This window comes from Colletotrichum siamense (genome assembly GCF_013390195.1).
Source record: "Colletotrichum siamense strain Cg363 chromosome Unknown KSG_Cg363_contig01, whole genome shotgun sequence".
Classification (NCBI taxonomy): domain Eukaryota; kingdom Fungi; phylum Ascomycota; class Sordariomycetes; order Glomerellales; family Glomerellaceae; genus Colletotrichum; species Colletotrichum siamense.
Window position 1 is genome coordinate 4,412,258 of NW_023501014.1, and position 18,989 is coordinate 4,431,246.

At 56.1% G+C, this 18,989-nt stretch overlaps 5 protein-coding genes across 5 annotated transcripts; 3 read left to right on the forward strand and 2 right to left on the reverse strand.

The window, feature by feature from the left end:
• On the forward strand, nt 1-1,951 carry CRZ1 (Transcriptional regulator CRZ1; the record flags this gene model as incomplete). Its single annotated transcript, XM_036632952.1, has 2 exons — nt 1-1,621; nt 1,686-1,951. The coding sequence occupies 2 exons, from the start codon at nt 1-3 to the stop codon at nt 1,949-1,951; spliced, it is 1,887 nt and encodes a 628-aa protein (XP_036501922.1).
• Nucleotides 1,952-9,027: 7,076 nt separating this feature from the next.
• sun1 (Secreted beta-glucosidase sun1) lies at nt 9,028-10,401 on the forward strand (the record flags this gene model as incomplete). Its single annotated transcript, XM_036632953.1, has 2 exons — nt 9,028-10,296; nt 10,357-10,401. The coding sequence occupies 2 exons, from the start codon at nt 9,028-9,030 to the stop codon at nt 10,399-10,401; spliced, it is 1,314 nt and encodes a 437-aa protein (XP_036501923.1).
• Nucleotides 10,402-12,812: 2,411 nt separating this feature from the next.
• CGCS363_v001105 (Protein FMP42) lies at nt 12,813-14,589 on the forward strand (the record flags this gene model as incomplete). Its single annotated transcript, XM_036632954.1, has 2 exons — nt 12,813-13,017; nt 13,103-14,589. The coding sequence occupies 2 exons, from the start codon at nt 12,813-12,815 to the stop codon at nt 14,587-14,589; spliced, it is 1,692 nt and encodes a 563-aa protein (XP_036501924.1).
• Nucleotides 14,590-14,813: 224 nt separating this feature from the next.
• On the reverse strand, nt 14,814-15,895 carry CGCS363_v001106 (uncharacterized protein; the record flags this gene model as incomplete). Its single annotated transcript, XM_036632955.1, has 3 exons — nt 14,814-15,284; nt 15,345-15,581; nt 15,644-15,895. The coding sequence occupies 3 exons, from the start codon at nt 15,893-15,895 to the stop codon at nt 14,814-14,816; spliced, it is 960 nt and encodes a 319-aa protein (XP_036501925.1).
• Nucleotides 15,896-16,918: 1,023 nt separating this feature from the next.
• On the reverse strand, nt 16,919-18,403 carry phd1 (Histone deacetylase phd1; the record flags this gene model as incomplete). Its single annotated transcript, XM_036632956.1, has 1 exon — nt 16,919-18,403. The coding sequence occupies one exon, from the start codon at nt 18,401-18,403 to the stop codon at nt 16,919-16,921; it is 1,485 nt and encodes a 494-aa protein (XP_036501926.1).
• Between the last annotated feature and the right edge of the window lie 586 nt (nt 18,404-18,989).

Genomic DNA, 18,989 nt, shown 5'->3' on the forward strand with positions numbered 1-18,989 from the left:
ATGGCCTCGGATAACGGTCCCATCGCGACCGAAGCCCCTCTTCTGGCTGCGTCCGCTCCTGTCGCATCGGACGCATTCGCGCTCGGAGGAGATCCCGCTCGCTCAAAGTCTCTCAAGAGAGCTCGCGAGACCACCCCGACCTCACCTACGTCTGCTGCCGTCGACTCCGTCGCCGATCCCGCCGCTGCCGCTCCTGTCATCGCGCCCTTCGACTTTCCCTCGCCCACCAAATCCGCCCGCTTTGCCCTGGCTTCCTCACGCCGCTCCCCGACGCCCTTGACAGCTGCCGCCGCCCTCGAAGCTCTCGACGAAGAGCGAAGACGGGAACAGCGCCTGAACCCTCCCGGCTCCAGCGACAACCCCGGCCACTCGGTTCTCTCCGTTCTCGCCGGCAGCGTCGCCGCCATGAGTCGTCCGGACGACGCGCCCCAGGCGCCCACAGCTTCCATGGAGGCCTCTACCAAGGAACCCCAACCCGTCTCGATACCGCAACCCAACAATGCGCCCGCCGAGAATGCGGAGATCAGCCCGCAGAGCGCAACGAGTGTCGCGAGCATAGCTGGCGCGCTGGTGACGGCCAGCCCGGGTCCCATGGAGGTCGACCACAAGACCAACGAGCAGCCCCAACAGCAGCAGCAGTCTCAGCCTCAGCTGCAGGCTACCCCCCAACCGCCGCACCCGGCCACTGCCCAAGAAGACAAGACCACCCCCGGATCGCTATCCTACCCCGGGTCGCTTCAAGCCGCGGCCATGATGCCCGCACCGCCGGCGCGCGGTATGAGCTTTCCCATGCCGTCGCCCGGTCACGAATCCCCTACTCAGTCTTCCGGCAAGAAGCACAAATGCCCTTTCTGCGACACCGAGTTCACGCGCCACCATAACCTGAAGAGCCATCTACTCACCCACAGTCAGGAAAAGCCGTACATTTGCCAGGAATGCTCGATGCGCTTCCGCCGTCTTCACGATTTGAAGCGCCACAGCAAACTCCACACCGGCGAAAAGCCCCATGTGTGCCCCAAGTGCGATCGCAAGTTCGCTCGCGGCGATGCGCTGGCCAGGCACAGCAAAGGCGCAGGCGGATGCGCCGGCCGCCGCTCAAGTATGGGCAGCTTCGCCGAGACGGACGACATGGACGGGCCGAGCATGGCCGATGGTGACGACTCAATGGCCGGCGTGGTCTACGGAAACGAGGAAGACATGACGGAAGAAGAAAGACGCCTGAGCTTGCCCAGCATCAAGGCTCAGCACGTAGCAGGACAGGGCAGTATGGAAGGGTATGCCCCCCACTCCCGGACATATCCCCCGGCAGGCCCACGGCCCGGAACGACCGGCGGACTGTATCCGCCGAACGTCGACCGCGGCGCATCAAGTACCAACACATCCCCAAGCATGCCGAACAGCATTGCCGGAGGCCACACGCCGAACACGAGCGTGTCTTCCATGCCCGTAAGTGGTGGTTCCATCTACTCGCAAAGTGGCATGACAGAGAGTCCAAAGCCTTTGAGCCCTGGAACTGCACATGACACGGCCAACATTGCGAGGCAGCGATCTCCAAGTCTCACACAGCAATTCCAGCAGCAACAATTCGGCCGCAGGCCCTCGGAGAGGAACACCTCCCCAGGTTCGTACTCCTCGACACCCTCCACTCTGCTGACTCTCAATATGTGTACTGACTGGCTTCAAAGTTTTTGCTGCTCCGGCTGGGGCCCACGCCCGCGGCGCTGGAAGCGGGACCGAAAACGGCAACAACATGTTCGCCACGGATCCCGGCCTCTGGGCGTACGTGCAGAACCTGGAGGAGAAAGTCAAACAATTGTCGGATAAGATCACGGCATTCGAAAAGGCGGACACCGCCAAGCAGGCACAGATTGGGCTGCTCACGAGCGAGGTCACCGGCTTGAAGAAGCAGCTGGAGGCTCGTGAGGCCGAAACGACGGAGGTCAAGGCGTAATCCAGACACAAACAAGTAACTCCCACACGCCATTCACTACAACCTATCACCGATGTAACAACGACGACATGTTATTGGCGGGAGAGGATCAGAGGAAGCCTCACCGGGCGGCTGGAGGATAAATTGGCGTTTTTCACTCATTGTCGGCGTCTCGATTTCTCATCTCTCTTTTTTTACTCCCATTACTTCTGCCTCTCTGACCCATATTATTTGCGGGACAACCTGTCCGGGGTGGGAGGCGTTTTTATTTTCCTGGGGCACTGGCAGAAGTGCAACGGCGGACCTCGACACAAAAAGTTTTTGGTTTCCCCTCGGCCGCATCTCGTAGCCAGGCATGTCGGAGAAAGTATGCCTGGCGCTCACCGCGGTAATTCCAATTCCGGTTCTGGTCGTTTCTCTGGAGGCAAATCGGCGGTAGGGGTTTCCCCCTCATGTATTATAGCGTTCGTTGCAGAGTTTAGGCCACATGGTCAGTCCTCCCCGAAAAGGAGGCAAATAGTGCAATTTACATGCCGGGTAGATAAACATGTTTAAGCAGTCTGCAAGTGCCCACCCTCGTACTCGTGTTTGTATGTCTTTGGGTCGCCTCAGCGATGGGTGAGGCTGCCCATGATGTGATTCGTGTACACCCCGTCAGGCCCAGCTTGGACGGTGACTCGAGGAGTTTCTTGCCAAGACGATGATCTCGATAGGATGACGCCTGTTCACCTTTCGGCAGCACCTCCTGTCGCCACGTGTGACTGAAGGCGCGTTCTGTACTCTCTTCGTTCTACATGTTTCTTCATACCCCCCTTTTCTAGTAGCGTCCTCGTCGTTTGCCATTGGGTTGTCATGTCAAATATCACTGCACAACTAGACGACGATAATCATGTAGTACCATGTCGTTTTTAGGGTGGAATCAATCTATCGACTTTTAAGATCTGACTGACTCGAGAGATCGGGACATCCAGACCAAAGACTCGACAGTAGCGTGTGTGTATCACCTACCTCGTCGACTTTGCATCTGTCCTTCAAATCCACGTGGAGTTATTTCTCCTTTTTGGTTTCGAGATCGGGTTCCCTAGATTGAAGCGCAGATGGCTCAATAGAGAGACGTTTAGCGGTAGATTGCAGCAAGAACGGCCAGTCCAAGGTTTTCCGTCTGTCTACCGGGCACCTTGCGTTGCGAGAAGAAATATCTGAAGTACACCGAGGCCGACACAAATACACAGCGCTCTCATGAATCGTCAGAATCCATGGTCAACAGACATTGCTGGCCCTGCCTTTTTCGTGAAGGAGCTCGTGTCTTGACGTGATATTAAGCCGGGTGAGTGAGTTGCCATTGGGTGAACAACTTTGGATCTATATGGGACTTCCGTGCAGTTTACGTCAAGTTCATGTGGCTGCTACTTCAGCAAAAGGCTCTCGGCCGTTGCCACGGTGCTAAAGAGTTTATCACAGGCTGTACGGATACAACGGTATGACAATGAAATTCTCAGTCGGGAAAGGAGTGGCTCCACGATTACCGTAGAGCTAAAGTCAAGGCCATCACTCAGAGACGCATATTCGGAACCATGCAGCCGGGACACGATGTCCGATGCGGATGAGTGCGTCGAGGATGACATCCAACACTTGAACGCCACCAAATGATTGAACTTTGAAAAGCAGCCGGGAGAGCGGTCGTTCAGAGATAGATCACGATACTCGACCCTCAGACGCACGAAAACTCTAGACCCGAACCACCCTCCAGGCGCCGTGGAACCCCATAGTTCACGGTGTAGCGCAAAGAACTCGACACACCAGCTCTAGCCCGTGATCCAGTCCTGCGCTTCCGGCTCAATACTGGTTAGCGACGGGGGTGACTGCTAGGCCTCACCAACTATCGACTTGGCAGGGTCCTTCAACAGGCAAACGCCATGGAGAATCTGCCACCGGCGCGCGGGCGTTGGTTCTCAAAAGGCACAGGCCCGCAATGGTGCCGTCCCTTCGGGCCCGATGTGCCATGCCGAGGAATCGTGAAATTCATCGTGGCAAATGAGACAGAACGTGTGGCTCACCCACACACCAGCGACGCCTCGAGTAGAACAATCTTCCACAACGGCGAAACGGGGCTCTCTCCATCAGGTGCGGTCTAGCGTTCGCCGACTTGTCGTGAATGCCCCAATTAACCAACAACGCCTCATTGCACATTGGACTGTCGCGGCTTGCCCAAGAGCAGCGGCAGCCACATCCCGGAGAAGTCAACAACATGAGATGCTGTTTCTCGCAGAACCGGGAGATGAAATGGAATGCCGCCCTGCAAACTCTAGATGCCGTGACACAATGGTAAACAATGGAGGTTCTCCACTCGGCATTATCGTCAATCGTAGATCATGAGCTCGAGCGACAACATTGTGTAGCTTGGCGAAACGTCGCAAGTCGCATCATGTTATGTGAACACTTGAGTCATCAGACCATGCGCGCGGCAAGATGAACAGAAAAGAAAAGAAACAACACGGAAAATAAAAATAAAGCAATTGCGCAAGAAATAATTGGCAGTGACAATGGAACGCAGCTTGGCCAGATGCGGGTGGCTAAGCCATGTCTCGATGACGGCCATCCGTCACGGAAGAGGGGAGGGGACGCCGCCCATGATTCAAGTGCCGCAATAGTCATTCTTGGTACCTGAACATCACACCCTGATTCTGCACAATGTCTCGAAGCAAAACAACGGTGGTCTCGTCCCGCGAGGCTCAGAAAGGCCAGGCACAGCAAGGGGGGGTTGGACGGCTGGGCGGAGCGCGGCCAAACAATCGAGACCTGACGAGCGGTGCTATGGAATGCGACCGCGGTCTGCGAATTCGCTGTCGCGGACGAGGGCTCCGTGGCGTCGCGAGCAAGTGGTGTTGTTTTTCAAGTTCGCGATGGCATGGATCGGAGACCCTCGAGGAATGGCTCTGTCTTGGAAGGCGTGCGCCATTGGTAAAGCCAAGAGAGAACGAGGCCTCGTCCTTTACCTCCCGGCATCCCGCCACTACGGGTCGACTGAGCAGTTTGTCTGTACACACGGAAATCTCAGCTTCGTCGTCGGCCAGCAGTGGACGCATCTGAGCATCTTGACGTAAAGTGGGAGAATTGAGGGCATCGTCGTCAACGCCGATATGTTACGCAAGCCCGCCAGATACGGCATTGTAAAGCCGATGAGGGGGAGGGTCTTGGTCGGGCAAGGGCTCAAAGCATGACTCTCTCTGCCACGGGCCTTTAGAAGGCCTTTCAAAGGGCTTCCCTGTCGTGAGCGACGCAACTTGCAGGCCAGGACCCAGAAGGCTGTCGATGTTTCAACGTTTCAGGTGGAAAGATACTGCTTGTTACTTGTTAGTGGTTGCACAGCCTTTTGCTTTTTACCTTAGCGCAGATCGATCGTATCCTCCGAAATTGGGGTGGATTTGCGGACGTCATGGTTGAAATGAGATTTAAGAAATCGCACGGTCGAAGACGCACAGCCCAAGGAATATATGCGGACGGGTAGGGGTCTCCTGCGCGGACTCAGGTACGCAGATACGTCCTAAATGAGATTGGCCAGCACGCGTCTTTCTTTCTTTCTTTTTTTTTTCTTTTTTTTTTCTTTTTTTTTTTCCTGCTCTCTTTTCCTCTCGAATTCTTGTCAATGTCTCGGTCCATGGATGTGTATTGTGGTCGTGACCAAAGCTTGATTGGATATCCATGTTTTATTGTTCGATGCCTTGGCGCCAGCAAACCTGCTGCGGCAAAGAGAAGACGACGGCGATTTGACGGGAGGTAAAATCAGAAGCAATGGAAGCAGACGCTTGAGAAAATCCAGAGCAAATGAGGTGTGGCAGACAACAGAGACGACTCTCAGGCAACGGGCGACTACCGAAGCCCTCGGCTTGGTCACCTAATGAGTTGATTTCCCTTGGCTGATCGCTCGGCCCGTCTGTAGCTGTTAAGACAAGGTATTTCTGGTGGCTTTCATTGTTATTGCCCAGGTGTCTGTGGCTTCTGCTTCTTCAGCGTTCTGGAGAAACATGCTGGGCACCCGCTGGCGAAATGACTGACAGGCGCGGCCGATAAGCCGAAATCTCTCCTGTTCCCCACCCCTTTATTTTTGTGGACGACCCGGGGCTTCTGGGAATTGAATATTGGATATCGGGACATTGGGTGACAGACGCCGGCGCAGCTCATGAGATTGTGTCATTGATTGGTTATTTGGTGGGGTATGTGAGGAATCGTCGTAGACTCCGACCTGAGTTCAAATGAGCGAGCGAGACCGCCGCAGTCGGCCCAGGCTAGCAAGATCTGCAGGCCATCGTGTTTGTGCATCATCTGGACGGGCTGCAGGACATTTGCTGCCTGTGGCAGGAAACGTATTCTTTAGCCTGCAGTGCAAAAGAGGGAAGAATAGCAACACCGGTCAGCCAGTGTTTTTTGCACGACGCGGACATGTGCATGGATATGCACGTGCATTGAGCGAGGGCAAGACATCGCCAATCTGACTGATCTCGAACCCATCCATGGCCTGGGGCGCTCGTCAACAGACTGATGAGAAAGTGTCTCCTGACGGTGAACGATTCACGAATAGGGGTGGCCAGGGCCCAGGACAACAGTCGTTCCTGCGCCGATGGTCAATGGTCAACGGCTACGTCGCTTAGAGCCGAGCCTCGTATGAGCACTTGGCGGCTAGCGCATGGTAGCTGCAGCAGAGCGTGGAGAGGAGCCGGGCTCGAACAATGGAAGATAAAAAAAGACCCATCAAAAAGGAGACCACGGTCGAGTGGGCTGGCTCAACAAGGCATAGGTTCCTGGGGAACAACAATGCTATTCCCTCCAGATGGAGATTGGGAGGTGACGACGACCACGGCTGCCGCGACGACGACGACAACAGCGACGGGCGACGACGACATGAAAGCGCGAGGGTGACAGGTGTGCTAAAAGGCTCGATTGGTGATGGCGGCTGGGAAAGATTGATTGCTGAGGAGCATCGAGATTTGACCAAGGCCAATCAATTGCTGGTCAGCGACGGGCAAGGATAGATTTACCTCCCCCAGGGATCTCTAATTAGGCCAAGCGAATCTGATTCGACCGCTGGTGGTCGAGGGCCGTGGAGAAGACCAACGAGGAAAACAGAGCCGTCTCTGATGGACAGGGCGACGGGCTGGCTGTGTTGCTGCGTCGCATCCAGCAGGGTTGGGATGGATCCAGTCGCTGTCGCATGCACTGGCAGTGGTGATCTTCATTCGGCCGACCGGGCCTGTCGAGATGGGCAGACTGTTTTTGACCAGTTGACCGCCGCAAGCCGGCTTTTGCTCCTCGAAGCGACGAGCGACGAGCGACGATAGGGGCTGGTTGGGTGTGGTTATGCAGCCCGCCGTTGTCGAATTTCTGGTGAAGATCATTTCAACCCTTTGATGTAAGGGAGCAGGCGAACCAGACTTTGAGTCTGTCTGTGTGTGCGGCAGAGAGAGGAAGAAAAAAATAAGGGAGAGCGGCAAGGTCGCGGCAACGAGAACCGGACAGCAAGGACGGTGGCATCCGTGGGTAGGTAGTACCCGATGGCGGGCTGTTGATGGTTTGGTTCGGTTTGGTTTCGTTTCCCATTTTCTTCCTTTTCTTTTCCAGTTTCTTCTTCTCCCGTGTCATGCATAGGCTGTTATGTGCGTGGGTGTACGTGCTAGAAATAGGTAGGTTAGATTAGGTAGCTGCTGTCAGTTGGGATGAACCGCACGCGCACAGCACAACAGCATGCAACTCAATGCGTGAGTGACCTTCGCCACGAGGCCCGGGTCGTGTTCGTGCCTTGGCTGGCTGGCTGGACCTGGGAAAATCAGCAGGATCGGACGACAGCGACAGAAACAGGTGGTGTTACACATGGCTATGAGCAGCACAGGCGTCTGCGACGGGGAGTCTCCCTGGGGCACCCGGGGCGGGAGCTGGGAGGGATGTCGCGGGCAGTCCTGCGGTGCGCATCAACTCAATTATTCCCGTCCAGCATTGGTCTTCATCGCATCCTCGTACGACGGCTCCGACTTGAATTCGCGCCTTCCCTTCTGGTCTGCTCTGCCCTGTGCCTGTGCCTGCCAGTTCGGTGCTGCCAGGATCCCCCAATCTTCGTTCACGTGCACGGTGCGGTGCCATGCCCAAGGCAAGGTAAATAAATGGAGGCAGGAACCATTCATTTAATTGCCCAGGGCCGCTAGTCTTGTTTGGGAACGTCCCCTTCAACCCCCTTTCTTGCCCTTCCGGGGAGGCGCGCCAACGGCGTCGACTCTCCCCCAAGCCCAAGCCCAAGCCCACCTCAACGTGCAGTCCCTCCCTCCCGGGGGCGCGCCTCTGGGCGACGTTGTGCCTGGCCCGTCCTCGCAGGCAGTTGGCAAGCCCTGTCCGTACCTGCAGCGGATCGTCTTCTTCTGCTAATAGCGCCTGGGGGTCCGGGTGGCTTGTACCTCATGTACCTGGTCTCCTAATTTCCCAGGGGATCCACGACATGGCCCTCTTTACCCTGTTTTCCTCCACTTCATCCTCTCCTTCTCCCTCTTCTCAGCTCTCCGGTCTTCGAGGTCTGACTTCTCGTTCACCGCGTTGATTCCTCCAACTAGAGAGTTCGCTCTCACTTACACTCTTTTGAATCTAACAAATTCACCTACATTCGTTACCTTCAACCACCTACACGAGTTCCGCCTCGACTCCCGCACACCGACAACCACAGCGAATAGAACGAAACATTCGCTCCGACTCTAATTGATCCCTCGCGAGGAATAATAAAGGGTAAGAACACACAGAGACACAGAGGAGAGACCCCGGGGATGAGCTTCAGACGATTCTCGGCCATGGCGCCGCACAATGGAGGACATACACAACACCACAGCCACCACAACAACAACTACAGCGAAGATGATCGACTGTGTCAGCGACCAGGGGAACAAGACGGCGAACGCGATTTTGTTGGGAGGGTATCGCACGAAAGCCTCTGGATATCTTCGCTGCTTGCGCTGCGCTGCTTCACTGTGTCGATTCTCCCTGAATCGCCGACTTACAACAACATGATTTAAGTGCACGATGCGCTAACACATGGCGCTTCCAGAACGTCTTCAATATACAAAATGAGGTCCATCGTCAGCCTCACCATCGCGGCCTCCCTGGCCGCCGGTGTCGTCGCGCAGCCCCACAACCACCGACACCGCCATGTCAAGAAGGACACCGCTTCGCCCGTTGAGAAGCGCGACCCCGATGTCGTCGTGGTATACGAATCCGGCCCGACCGTGACCGCCTACGAGCTCGGAGGAAAGGTCATCAGCGAAGACGAGGCCAAGCAGGGCATCAACGACGGCCTGTTCGTTGTCGTCGGAGAGACCACCCCGTCCTCGACGCCTCTGCCTCCCGCCTCTACCTCCAAGGCTCCCAAGCCGTCCAGCTCCCAGGATGCTCAGTTCTTCGAGGCTAAGGTCGCCAAGACTACTTCCACCTCTACCACCCCTACTCCCACCCCGACCCCGACCCCCACGCCCTCTTCCTCGAGCCAGGCGCCTCCCGCCTCCACCTCATCCGCCAGCAAGGGCGGCAGCTCCTCTGGAGGCTCTGGCGTGAACGCTGAGTTCCCCAGCGGCGAGCTTGACTGCTCCACGTTCCCGTCCGACTATGGTGCCGTCCCCGTCGACTACCTCGGCACCAACGGCTGGACCGGCATCCAGAGAACCCCCAACTACAGTATCGGTGACCTGGCCATCTCCTTCATCGAGACGGCTGTCTCTGGCGACGGCGGATGCACTAAGAACTCTTTCTGCTCGTACTCCTGCCCTGTTGGCTACCAGAAGACCCAGTGGCCCTCCGCCCAGGGTTCGACCAAGCAGTCCGTTGGTGGACTTTACTGCAACGCCCAGGGCAAGCTCGAGCTCACCCGCACCTCCAAGAAGACCCTTTGCGAGAAGGGCGCTGGCGGCGTCTACGTCCAGAACGACCTCAAGAAGTCTTCCTGCGTTTGCCGTACCGACTACCCCGGTAACGAGGCCATGGTCATCGCCACCGTGCCTGAGCCTGGCCAGAAGCTGGAGCTGACCAACCCCTACTCTCCCGACTACTACGTCTGGAACAACAGCCCCACCACCGCCCAGTACTACGTCAACAACCAGGGCGTCGCCGTTGAGGATGCCTGCGTCTGGAAGAGTGCCACCGACCCCCTCGCTGCCGGTAACTGGGCTCCCGTCAACATTGGTGTTGGCAAGAGCGCCGACGGCAACACCTACCTCTCCATCTTCAACAATGCCCCGACCTCGACCGCCAAGCTCGACTTCAACATTGAAATCACTGGCGATGTTAACAGCAAGTGCGCGCTCGTCGACGGCTCCTACACTGGTGGTGGCACTGGCTGTACTGTAAGTTGAACACCCGCTCGTGATATCTCGATTTCGCATATGCTGACAGCGATTGTTTAGACGGCCATGTCCGGCGACGGCACTGCCATCATCCGCTTCTACTGAGCGAGCCACGACCAGGGATTTCCTGGCGAGGTTTTTGGGCATTTTGATTCTCGTGAATACCTCAAAGAATATCGACGGATCGCCATGACACGACCGCGACCAGCGGATTGACTAAAGACCTGATTTCCGCACACGATCTGTGATGGCCTTTTTTAATTGATTGTGCATAATATTCATGTTGTGGAGAAGGGTTTGGAGAGGAAAAGTTGGAGTGATTGGAGGCGAGGTCAACAGCCTTGCGGCCTTCACCGGCCAAACGGCGCAATTGGAACTACCCCCCGGGAAACCCTTTGAGCGAGACGGACGGTCATCTCTTTTTCTACCAGCAAGCGGACCAATGCCAACGAATTACGTTCCTGCGACGACGACTGCTTCGAGAACGAGGCACACCTTTTTGCGCGGAGGAGGAAACGGAGGAAGCCAGGCCGACCTTACTGGAAAGCAAGATTAAATGGAGAATATGATGATGGATACTCGACTCGGGTAGTTTGCATAAGAATGGACGGGAAGATTGGGGAAGGACAGAACGGTAGCCCTCGCCGGCGCATTACCATCTTGACGCATCGTTTCCTTTGTCGCTGTTTGCCCTGCCATGCTTATATCCTTTTGCGCGAGCGGTCTCATGATGGATGAGCACAGCCCGCGGGCGTTGGGGGGACCCTTATAGCCGCTTCGTGTATTGCCGACGCAACGTTAGTTTTTAATTCATTGCTCACGATCGACCTAGCCTCTTTTTTTTTCCTCGCGTCTTCCATCGAAGCAGCGAGTGATGCGCCGCTTCGGGCCGATGTGTGGTTGAGAGTAGAGGTTGAAATCTCGGAGCTGCAGGTCGGACGTCGCCGGTCAGCCGCCGCCGCAACTCGCCGACGCCGGCCGGCCCACATCAGAACCCGGCCATCGCCAGGCCTAGAGCAGTAAGGCAGGTAAGCCCCCCCGGATCCGGGCCGAAGTCGCAAACAGGCGCCCATCTGAGAAGATGGAGGGGTTCAGAGTTTTCAGCCGTCGTTTTCGGGCAACGCTCAAGTAGTACCAAGCCCGGAGATAATGGTCACGGGTAAGACTGCTGCTCGTTGGCGGCGCCAAATGACTTGAATACTCGATGGCATTATGTAAAACGGTTTTTACCAGCCTTTCGGCATGGCTTGACGGATCAGATTGAGCCGCTTTGGGTACAAGCGGCATCTCGAAATGCGGGAGCCAATGAGTTGAGTAGAACCGGTAGCCACTGATGCCGCTGGCTGTGCGCCTGGTGGAGAATCCGCCCCGGAAGGCATGGGTATCGACTTCCACACTGCAAGCCCACTATCTTGCCGCCGTTGGTTTGCCCCGGCCACTTACCTGTATGTCCAGCAGGGAACGACGCCGGTGAACAAGGAACAATTTGAATTTTTCTCCTTCTCTCTGATGTCCCAGCCGGACTGGCAGGCCATCGGCGAACAGCGCCTGTGTTGGCAGCTGGGCACGGGTTGGGCATCTAATTCATCTGTTCTCCAGCAAGACAATGGATCTCCAAATCTCCAAATCGTCAAGCCACAGCCGAGCCGGCCGGGCCCATGCGGACCGTCATGTGTTGGAGACCACATGACGAAGTGATCCCTCTTCCATTCATCCATGCGCGCGTTCGTCATCCCAGGCGGTTGTTTGGACGGGACAATCCCCCTCAACACAGCCCGCACAAGGAGAGCAGTGCTGGGCAGGCCAAGCGCAGCGTCTGATCAAGTCCAGGCTAAACAAAGCGGGAGCAAGTGAGGGGAAAGCAACACCAGAAACGCGAGCAGCAATGCATCTGGATTCGCTGATGACGCCTTGGGTGGTTCAGCTTACACCTTGCCATTGGCAAATCTATTTCTCTGCTGCCATTGTCCACCTCAGTCTTCTTCCACCTTTTCACTCCCTTGGCCCCAGTTGAATTTCTCCAAGCTTGCATTGCATTGCATCGCATTGCAGTAGCTCTCGCAAGGAAGAACAAGTCCATATTTTTGACCATCAGCCCCCACCCTTCCGGAGCTTCTCTGCGTTGCCACCTGACTGCTCTCGTCCTCCGAGAAACCTTTTTCTCTTCAGGCGTAACATTGATTTTTTTTCTTCCCCTGGCCGACCGGCAACCTACTTATTTCTTCAGTACCCGTTCCCCTTCCTCGCCTGGTCCCACGATCATATTGCACCTTGTGCCACCTAGACAGCGGAATCCCTGTTTCACCCCGCATCTTTAGCCCGACTGTCGATTCAAGTTCGCGAGACAGCTCAGCCACGATAGACCTAGGTGCCATCAGTGACACAGCGGCAGCCTACCGGCTTCTGGTCGCATTCCGCGCCGTTCTCGAAGAGCGCCTCACATAGACAATCGAGGCTCGCTGGGAATTCTACGTCGTCTCGAAACCTGTTGCTTCCCGGGCGCAGCAATCGTCGCCATGTCGCTGAATCGCGTTGCCTCCGTCGAGACATTCCAATTCCTTCCTCCAGGCCAGAGGTCGAGGCGAGGTAGCGATGCCTCCAGTGTACGGGCTGGCAGGCTGAGCTTCAACCCTCTGCCCGACGAGTGGGATCCTGCCGCAGCCAAGCCCGATACCGTTCACGCTGTTGGAGCCTTTGAGGTCCCACAATGGAAGAGAATCCGTGAGTTCCGCGCTTACATGCGCATCCAGCCGACGACATGTAACAATTGTCTCTTGGAAGAAGCAGCCGCTGACCGCCCGCACAGTCCAAGTTGCCGTTTCTGTTGTCTACTGTCTCTTTGCCGCCGGTGTCGCCTTTGGCTTCGCAGCGCTGAAGCCGGTCCTTAAGCGTGAAGGTGCTTACAGCGACATCTGCTCCGCCGATGATCCCGGCGCGTCCCCGGACGACACCTGCGTCGAGATTCATCTTAACCTGATGTTCACGGTGGCAGCTGTCGGTACCAACGTTGCTGCCCTACCAGTCGGCGCCATCCTCGACCATTTCGGCCCCCGAGTATGCGGCATCATTGGGAGCATGTTTCTGATTTTGGGCTCTCTTCTGATGGCATATGCCAAGCGGCTGCCTTTTGATGCTTTCCTGATCGGATACCTATCGCTTGCGCTGGGAGGTCCGTTTACGTACATTTCATCCTTCCAGCTCTCCAATGCGTTCCCCAGGCACTCAGGCCTCATCCTCGCCCTTTTGACGGGCGCCTTTGACGCTTCGAGTGCCCTGTTCCTAGTGTATCGCTTGATCTTCCAAGCAACCGACGGCACGTTCGGCCACGACAAGTTCTTCATGGTGTACCTGATTGTGCCAGTGTTGATCATCGTTTTCCAGCTCACGCTTATGCCGAAGCAGTCCTACAAGACGGTTGGAGAATTGGTTGAACAACAGGAGGAGGCTGCGGCGGCCAGCGATGCCGACCCGAGCCCGTACGATGACCAGGTCGACGAGACCACGGCTCTGCTCCGCGAAGAGCGCCGCCAGCACCGCGACTCCGTCGTGGCTGACATTGAGCAACTCATCGGCGCCCAGAAGGCGGGCAAGCAGCCGCGCCACGAGGCGAAGAAGAACGAGATTTCGGGAGTCTGGGGCGTAATGCACAACCGGACGGCTCTGAGGCAGATTGCGTCTCCCTGGTTCATCCTCATCTGCCTGTTCACCGTCATCCAGATGCTCCGTATCAACTACTTTGTGGCCACCATTAGGTCACAGTACGAGGTCATTTTCGGAGACCACGACAAGGCCGTCCAAATCAACAACTTTTTCGATATTGCCCTGCCTGTTGGAGGCATCTTGTCTATCCCGTTTATCGGGGTGCTCCTTGACCACACGAGCACCGTCACAGTGCTCTCTGCCCTCGTGACCATTGCCACAACCATTGGCGTTTTGGGCGTCATCAACAACGTCTGGGCGGCGTACATCCAGATCTGTCTCTTTGTGCTCTACCGCCCCTTCTACTACACTGCGGTGTCGGACTACACCGCCAAGGTCTTTGGCTTCGAGACGTTTGGCACCGTGTACGGCACCATCATCTGCCTTTCCGGCCTCTTCAACTTCTTCCAGTCAGGCTTGGACGTCCTGTTCCACGAGACGTTCGGAGGCGATCCCGTTCCTGTCAATGTCATTCTGCTCTCGGCCGGCTTCGCCGTTGGTATCATGATGGTTGGATACGTTGCTCTTAGGGCGAGGGGGTTGAAGCGGAAAATGCTGGAACAGGAAGCCGAATCGGCTGTTGGCTACAACTGATGGTAGGGCTCGTGACGGATGTTTCCCTTGAAACATCGTTTGCTTCATTGGCGCTTTTGTATCATCGCATGGCCTGCAGGTGTCGAGGAAATTTGTCAACGTATGAAAAGTTGTCTCGTATATTCTTTCGTGTGTGAGAAAAGTAGGTACAGGAATTAAATCATGATTTAGTCATCCTCATTCGTCATGTCTTGTTCCGCCCCAGCCATTGATGCTGTTCCATCCTATCCATCAAAAGTAGGCGTCTCGAAACGGCCGCCCGTCGTGCCCAAGCCGCAAAACTGTCCCCAGCCGTCAACCTGCTCGCTCGCGTGCTTGATGACCTCGCTGAACCCTTCGTTGCCGTTCTTGTTGACGCAAAAGTAATTGTAGTCGACCTGGCTGATGGCGACGCCGTTCCTGACGCTGAGGGGGTACTCGATCTGGAACACGGGATGGCCGGCGGCGATGACGGGCTGGAACTCGGAGCAGAAAGGCTCGACCTCGTCAGAGGTGCGGGTGCCCAGGCACGTCTCGAGGACGGCAAAGTCGACAGTGGAAACCAGGTCCGGGGCGATTTCGGGCGCGTTCTTTTGGCCAATCATGAGGGCCCGGCCTTCCTGCGTGGTGAGGGAGTGGGCGTGGGATGCCAGAGCCTTGAGGTACGAGGCGTAGTCGGAAGCCTTGAGGTTGAAGCCTGTGGGGTCCTCGTCGTCCTTTTTTATGTCTGGTTAGATAAAGTGCTCTCTCCACATGGGCAACATTCCAGTGCTTACCTGAGCCCAAGCATCAATGTTGTCGGGATCAACACCGTCGCAACCGAGGCTTGCGGCCAAGTCGAGACGCGCCTTCATCACGTCGATGACCTTGCTGTTCCTGATGTCGAGGTACCTCTCGTCCAAGTAACCCTCAAGGGGCTTCTGGATAGCTTCCTCCGGAAACTCGGCGATATCGTTGTCCCAGTCCTGGACTGCACCGCCGTTGAAATAGCAGATGACAATCTTCCCAGCAGCCTGCGGTCATGGATTAGTCAATACGTTCTCTTTGGGGTGAGCTAGAAGGGAAGAGTATTCACCTTGAGAGTGGGAATCATGTCCCGGTAGGTATCAGCATGCTGCAGGTCAATATCCCATACATCGGCGTTGGCGGGCACGATGTCGGCGGTGCTGTCGTGCTTGATGGGCTCGTGGAGGATGATCTGGAACGACACGCCGGGCTTCCACTTGCTCCAGTCAACTGCGCGGCGACTGAGACCGGCTGACGGCGTGGCGAGGCCGAGGATACCGGCCGGCGCCAGAGCCAGGAGGGAGAGTGTGGAGAGAACCATCTTGCCGTGTGGAGGGAAGAAGACTGATGATTTGGCGTACCGACGAATATTGGGAGTTGGAATGTGCCGTCAGTCTAATATATGCAGTTGGAGTGGATGGGTCAAATCAGGCAGAAGAGTAACATGCCCCCTGAGACAATAAACGAGTTGACGATTCTGGTCAGACCGCGCCACAGAATCCTTCGCCGTCACAGTCTTGGGTCTTTGGCTGGCTGGGCAGGATACTCAATTGTCTCTCAATGTGACCGCTCAAAGGTAAAACAACAGGCCCGCCGGCAGATAGCCATGCTTTTCTTGCCAATGTGCCATCTGATAAATGCCATGAGGGCGGGCATGCCGTGCGGCTCGAGGTTGCGGCAATGTCACTCCAAGCATGGACTAAGCCGCATGTAGGCCATCGTATCCGGGGGAGTAAGAAATGGGCTACGACCAGGATCCTCCCCGAACAAAATTCTCTTGTCCAACCCAATATTGGTGCCCCGTTGCAGGCCCATCGCATGACGGAGCTGGGATTAAGCTTAAGTGCTCATTGAGAGGTGCGGTGTGATTGGGCAACTCGTGCGTCTCCGCGTTCAACTTTGGCTGGAGATGGGGCGGCAGCTGGACTTGTTTTCCGATCGTGTTCAGCGGTGGATGCGTCGCTCTAGGCAGCCAAATAAGATCGAATGAGACGCCGGCTTTTGGCACGTTACACCGCAAAAGTGCTCCCACCCCTTGCATTGGCCGTAACGTAATAAATCGAATTCCGAAGCACAGTTATTGCTCAACACCGCGCCTTATGGAGTCGATATGGAATCGTTCTTCGCAGATTTTGCACGTAGAGTTGGGGATTTTCAGTCTCGCAAACCCCACAAATGAACGTGGCTGGGCTAGAGAGGCAGAAAGAAAGAGATGGTCATTTTGAACAAAATGGTATATTTCGTTGCGAGAGACAACTCTTTACGGTATCATAAAACGCCCCTAACGCCGTCATGGGCTACGCGAAGTCCCAATGACCTCAAGCATAGCACTGCCTGTGGTTATTTAGTACTCCATGGCTGAACCGACGGCCTCTTCGCGTGCTTTTCTGATGCTGTCGTTCTCGGCCTCCCTTTCCTCCTTGAGCTTTTCCTCGACGTCTTCCCTAAGACCGCCCAGATCGGGCGGGATAACCTGATACTGCACGCTTGGGGCTGCCTGGACAAACCTCAGCTGCTCCGTCACATGTTGAACGAGGTCGTTCAGTCGCTTTTGCGGGTTGCGGTTCGCGCGCGGCTCGCCCAAGATTTGCTCGAGGGTCGGGAAAAGCTCCTCATATCTGAACTGCTCTCTCCAAGGGGCGTGCGTCGGAATGATGGGATCGATCTTGTCCTGGCAGTCGATGGCGATACTCGTCTCAAAGGCCCACGCGCGGGCCACGTTTCTTGGCGTGTATCCGCCACCTCCAAAGAGGATCATGGGTACGTTGAACTTTTTGCAGAACTCGACACAGGCACCGTGTCCTTGCACCTGCAGATTGAAGCGACCCAAACGATCACCGGCGAGAGAGTCGGCACCGCATTGCAGAGCGATAGCGCTTGGTCGGAACTTTTCCATGCACTGGCCGATAACATTCTCAAAGAGCCACTTGTACTGCTCATCCGTGATTCCGTCATTGAGGGGCACATTGATGGCATGGTGGGCACCTGGGTTGTGCTCATTCTTCGGCCCGTTGTCGTCCAGACCGCCGGTGCCGGGGAAGAAGTTGAGAGGGTCGTATTTGTGAAACGAGACCGTCATGACACGGTCGGTGGAGTAGAAAGCCTCCTCGACGCCGTCTCCGTGGTGAACGTCAATGTCAATATAGAGAACGCGGGGATAGCAGCGTAGCAGCTGCAGGATGGCGAGGACGATGTCATTGATGTAGCAGAAGCCAGAGGCCTCGGCTTTCTTTGCATGGTGAAGACCGCCTCCCCAGGAAACGGCAATGTCAGACTGCTGGGCACAAATCTTCCGCGCGGCATCGAGGGAGCCGCCTGCTGACATGGAGCAGTAGTCGTACAGACCCTCGAAGAGGGGACAGTCGGAGCCGCCGAGGTTGAACTTGAGATCGGGGTTGGCGTTATCAACATCCCGCGGGACAGGCTCAGGGAGGACGGTGCCCAGAAAGTCCAGATAGTCGTCGGAGTGGAAATCGTTAAGCTCTTCGTAAGTAGCGGCGCGGGCAATGTAATTGTCCATGGCGAAGGACATGCCGTAGGAGTAGATGAGGCTTTTTGATAGGGTGAGGCGCCATGGCTTCATGGGATGGGTCTGCCCAAAGTGATGCTTCTCCATCTCGGGGTTGCAGTGGAAAGAGACGGTGTATCCCTTTGGGCGGGTGATGCCCGATTCGAGAGCGGTGCGCTTGCATTTGTTGAGATACCTGGCTTCATCGAGCTCGCTGGCCTTGCCCAGAGGTGTGTACTCCTCGACAATGTCGTCTTTGTCGGCCCGATGGGGAAGATAATTAGGCTTCGGTGCACGAAATCTGTAGGCGCTTGCGTCCATGATGAAGGTGAAGGTAACGGCTATACCGCCGAGGCTCCCGAGATTGGGCCCTGGTGTTGGCTGTGATGCTTCGCAATGCTCAAGACTGGCTGACCCTGGTGTGAAGGCGATGGAGATGACAAATTGACAAGGTGGGGAGGTTGCGCCGTGGGAGATCCGGGTAATGTCTTGTCTGAGAAGTGTGTGATTCTCTGAGAAAACGCATGTGTTGAAAAAGCTATGCTATAATTCCGTGATGTCGTTGTTTTTTTGCGATGCGAATGGGGGATTTCGTCGAAAGGCTGGATGAGTGCAGGTTCGATTGGATGAGATGTGACAGGCGTTTGGGACGAAGCCGCTACTGGCCACTAAGGCAGCTCGAGCCCAGCCGGAGGGCACCAAGGTCGAGTCGTAGTGGCTGGTGGCGTGCAGGGACCACCAAAGTTCGTGGTTGGACACACTCTACCCAGAGAGGCTAGCTGCTTTTGGGCACCAGCCTCAGTGTGGCTCAATCTCGAGGTTTCTGGTTCCTTCCGGATGCCCAAAGTGCGAGTTTTCCTCTCATGATTTTTGCATGCCACATGACAGTACCTAGAAATAGAGTACG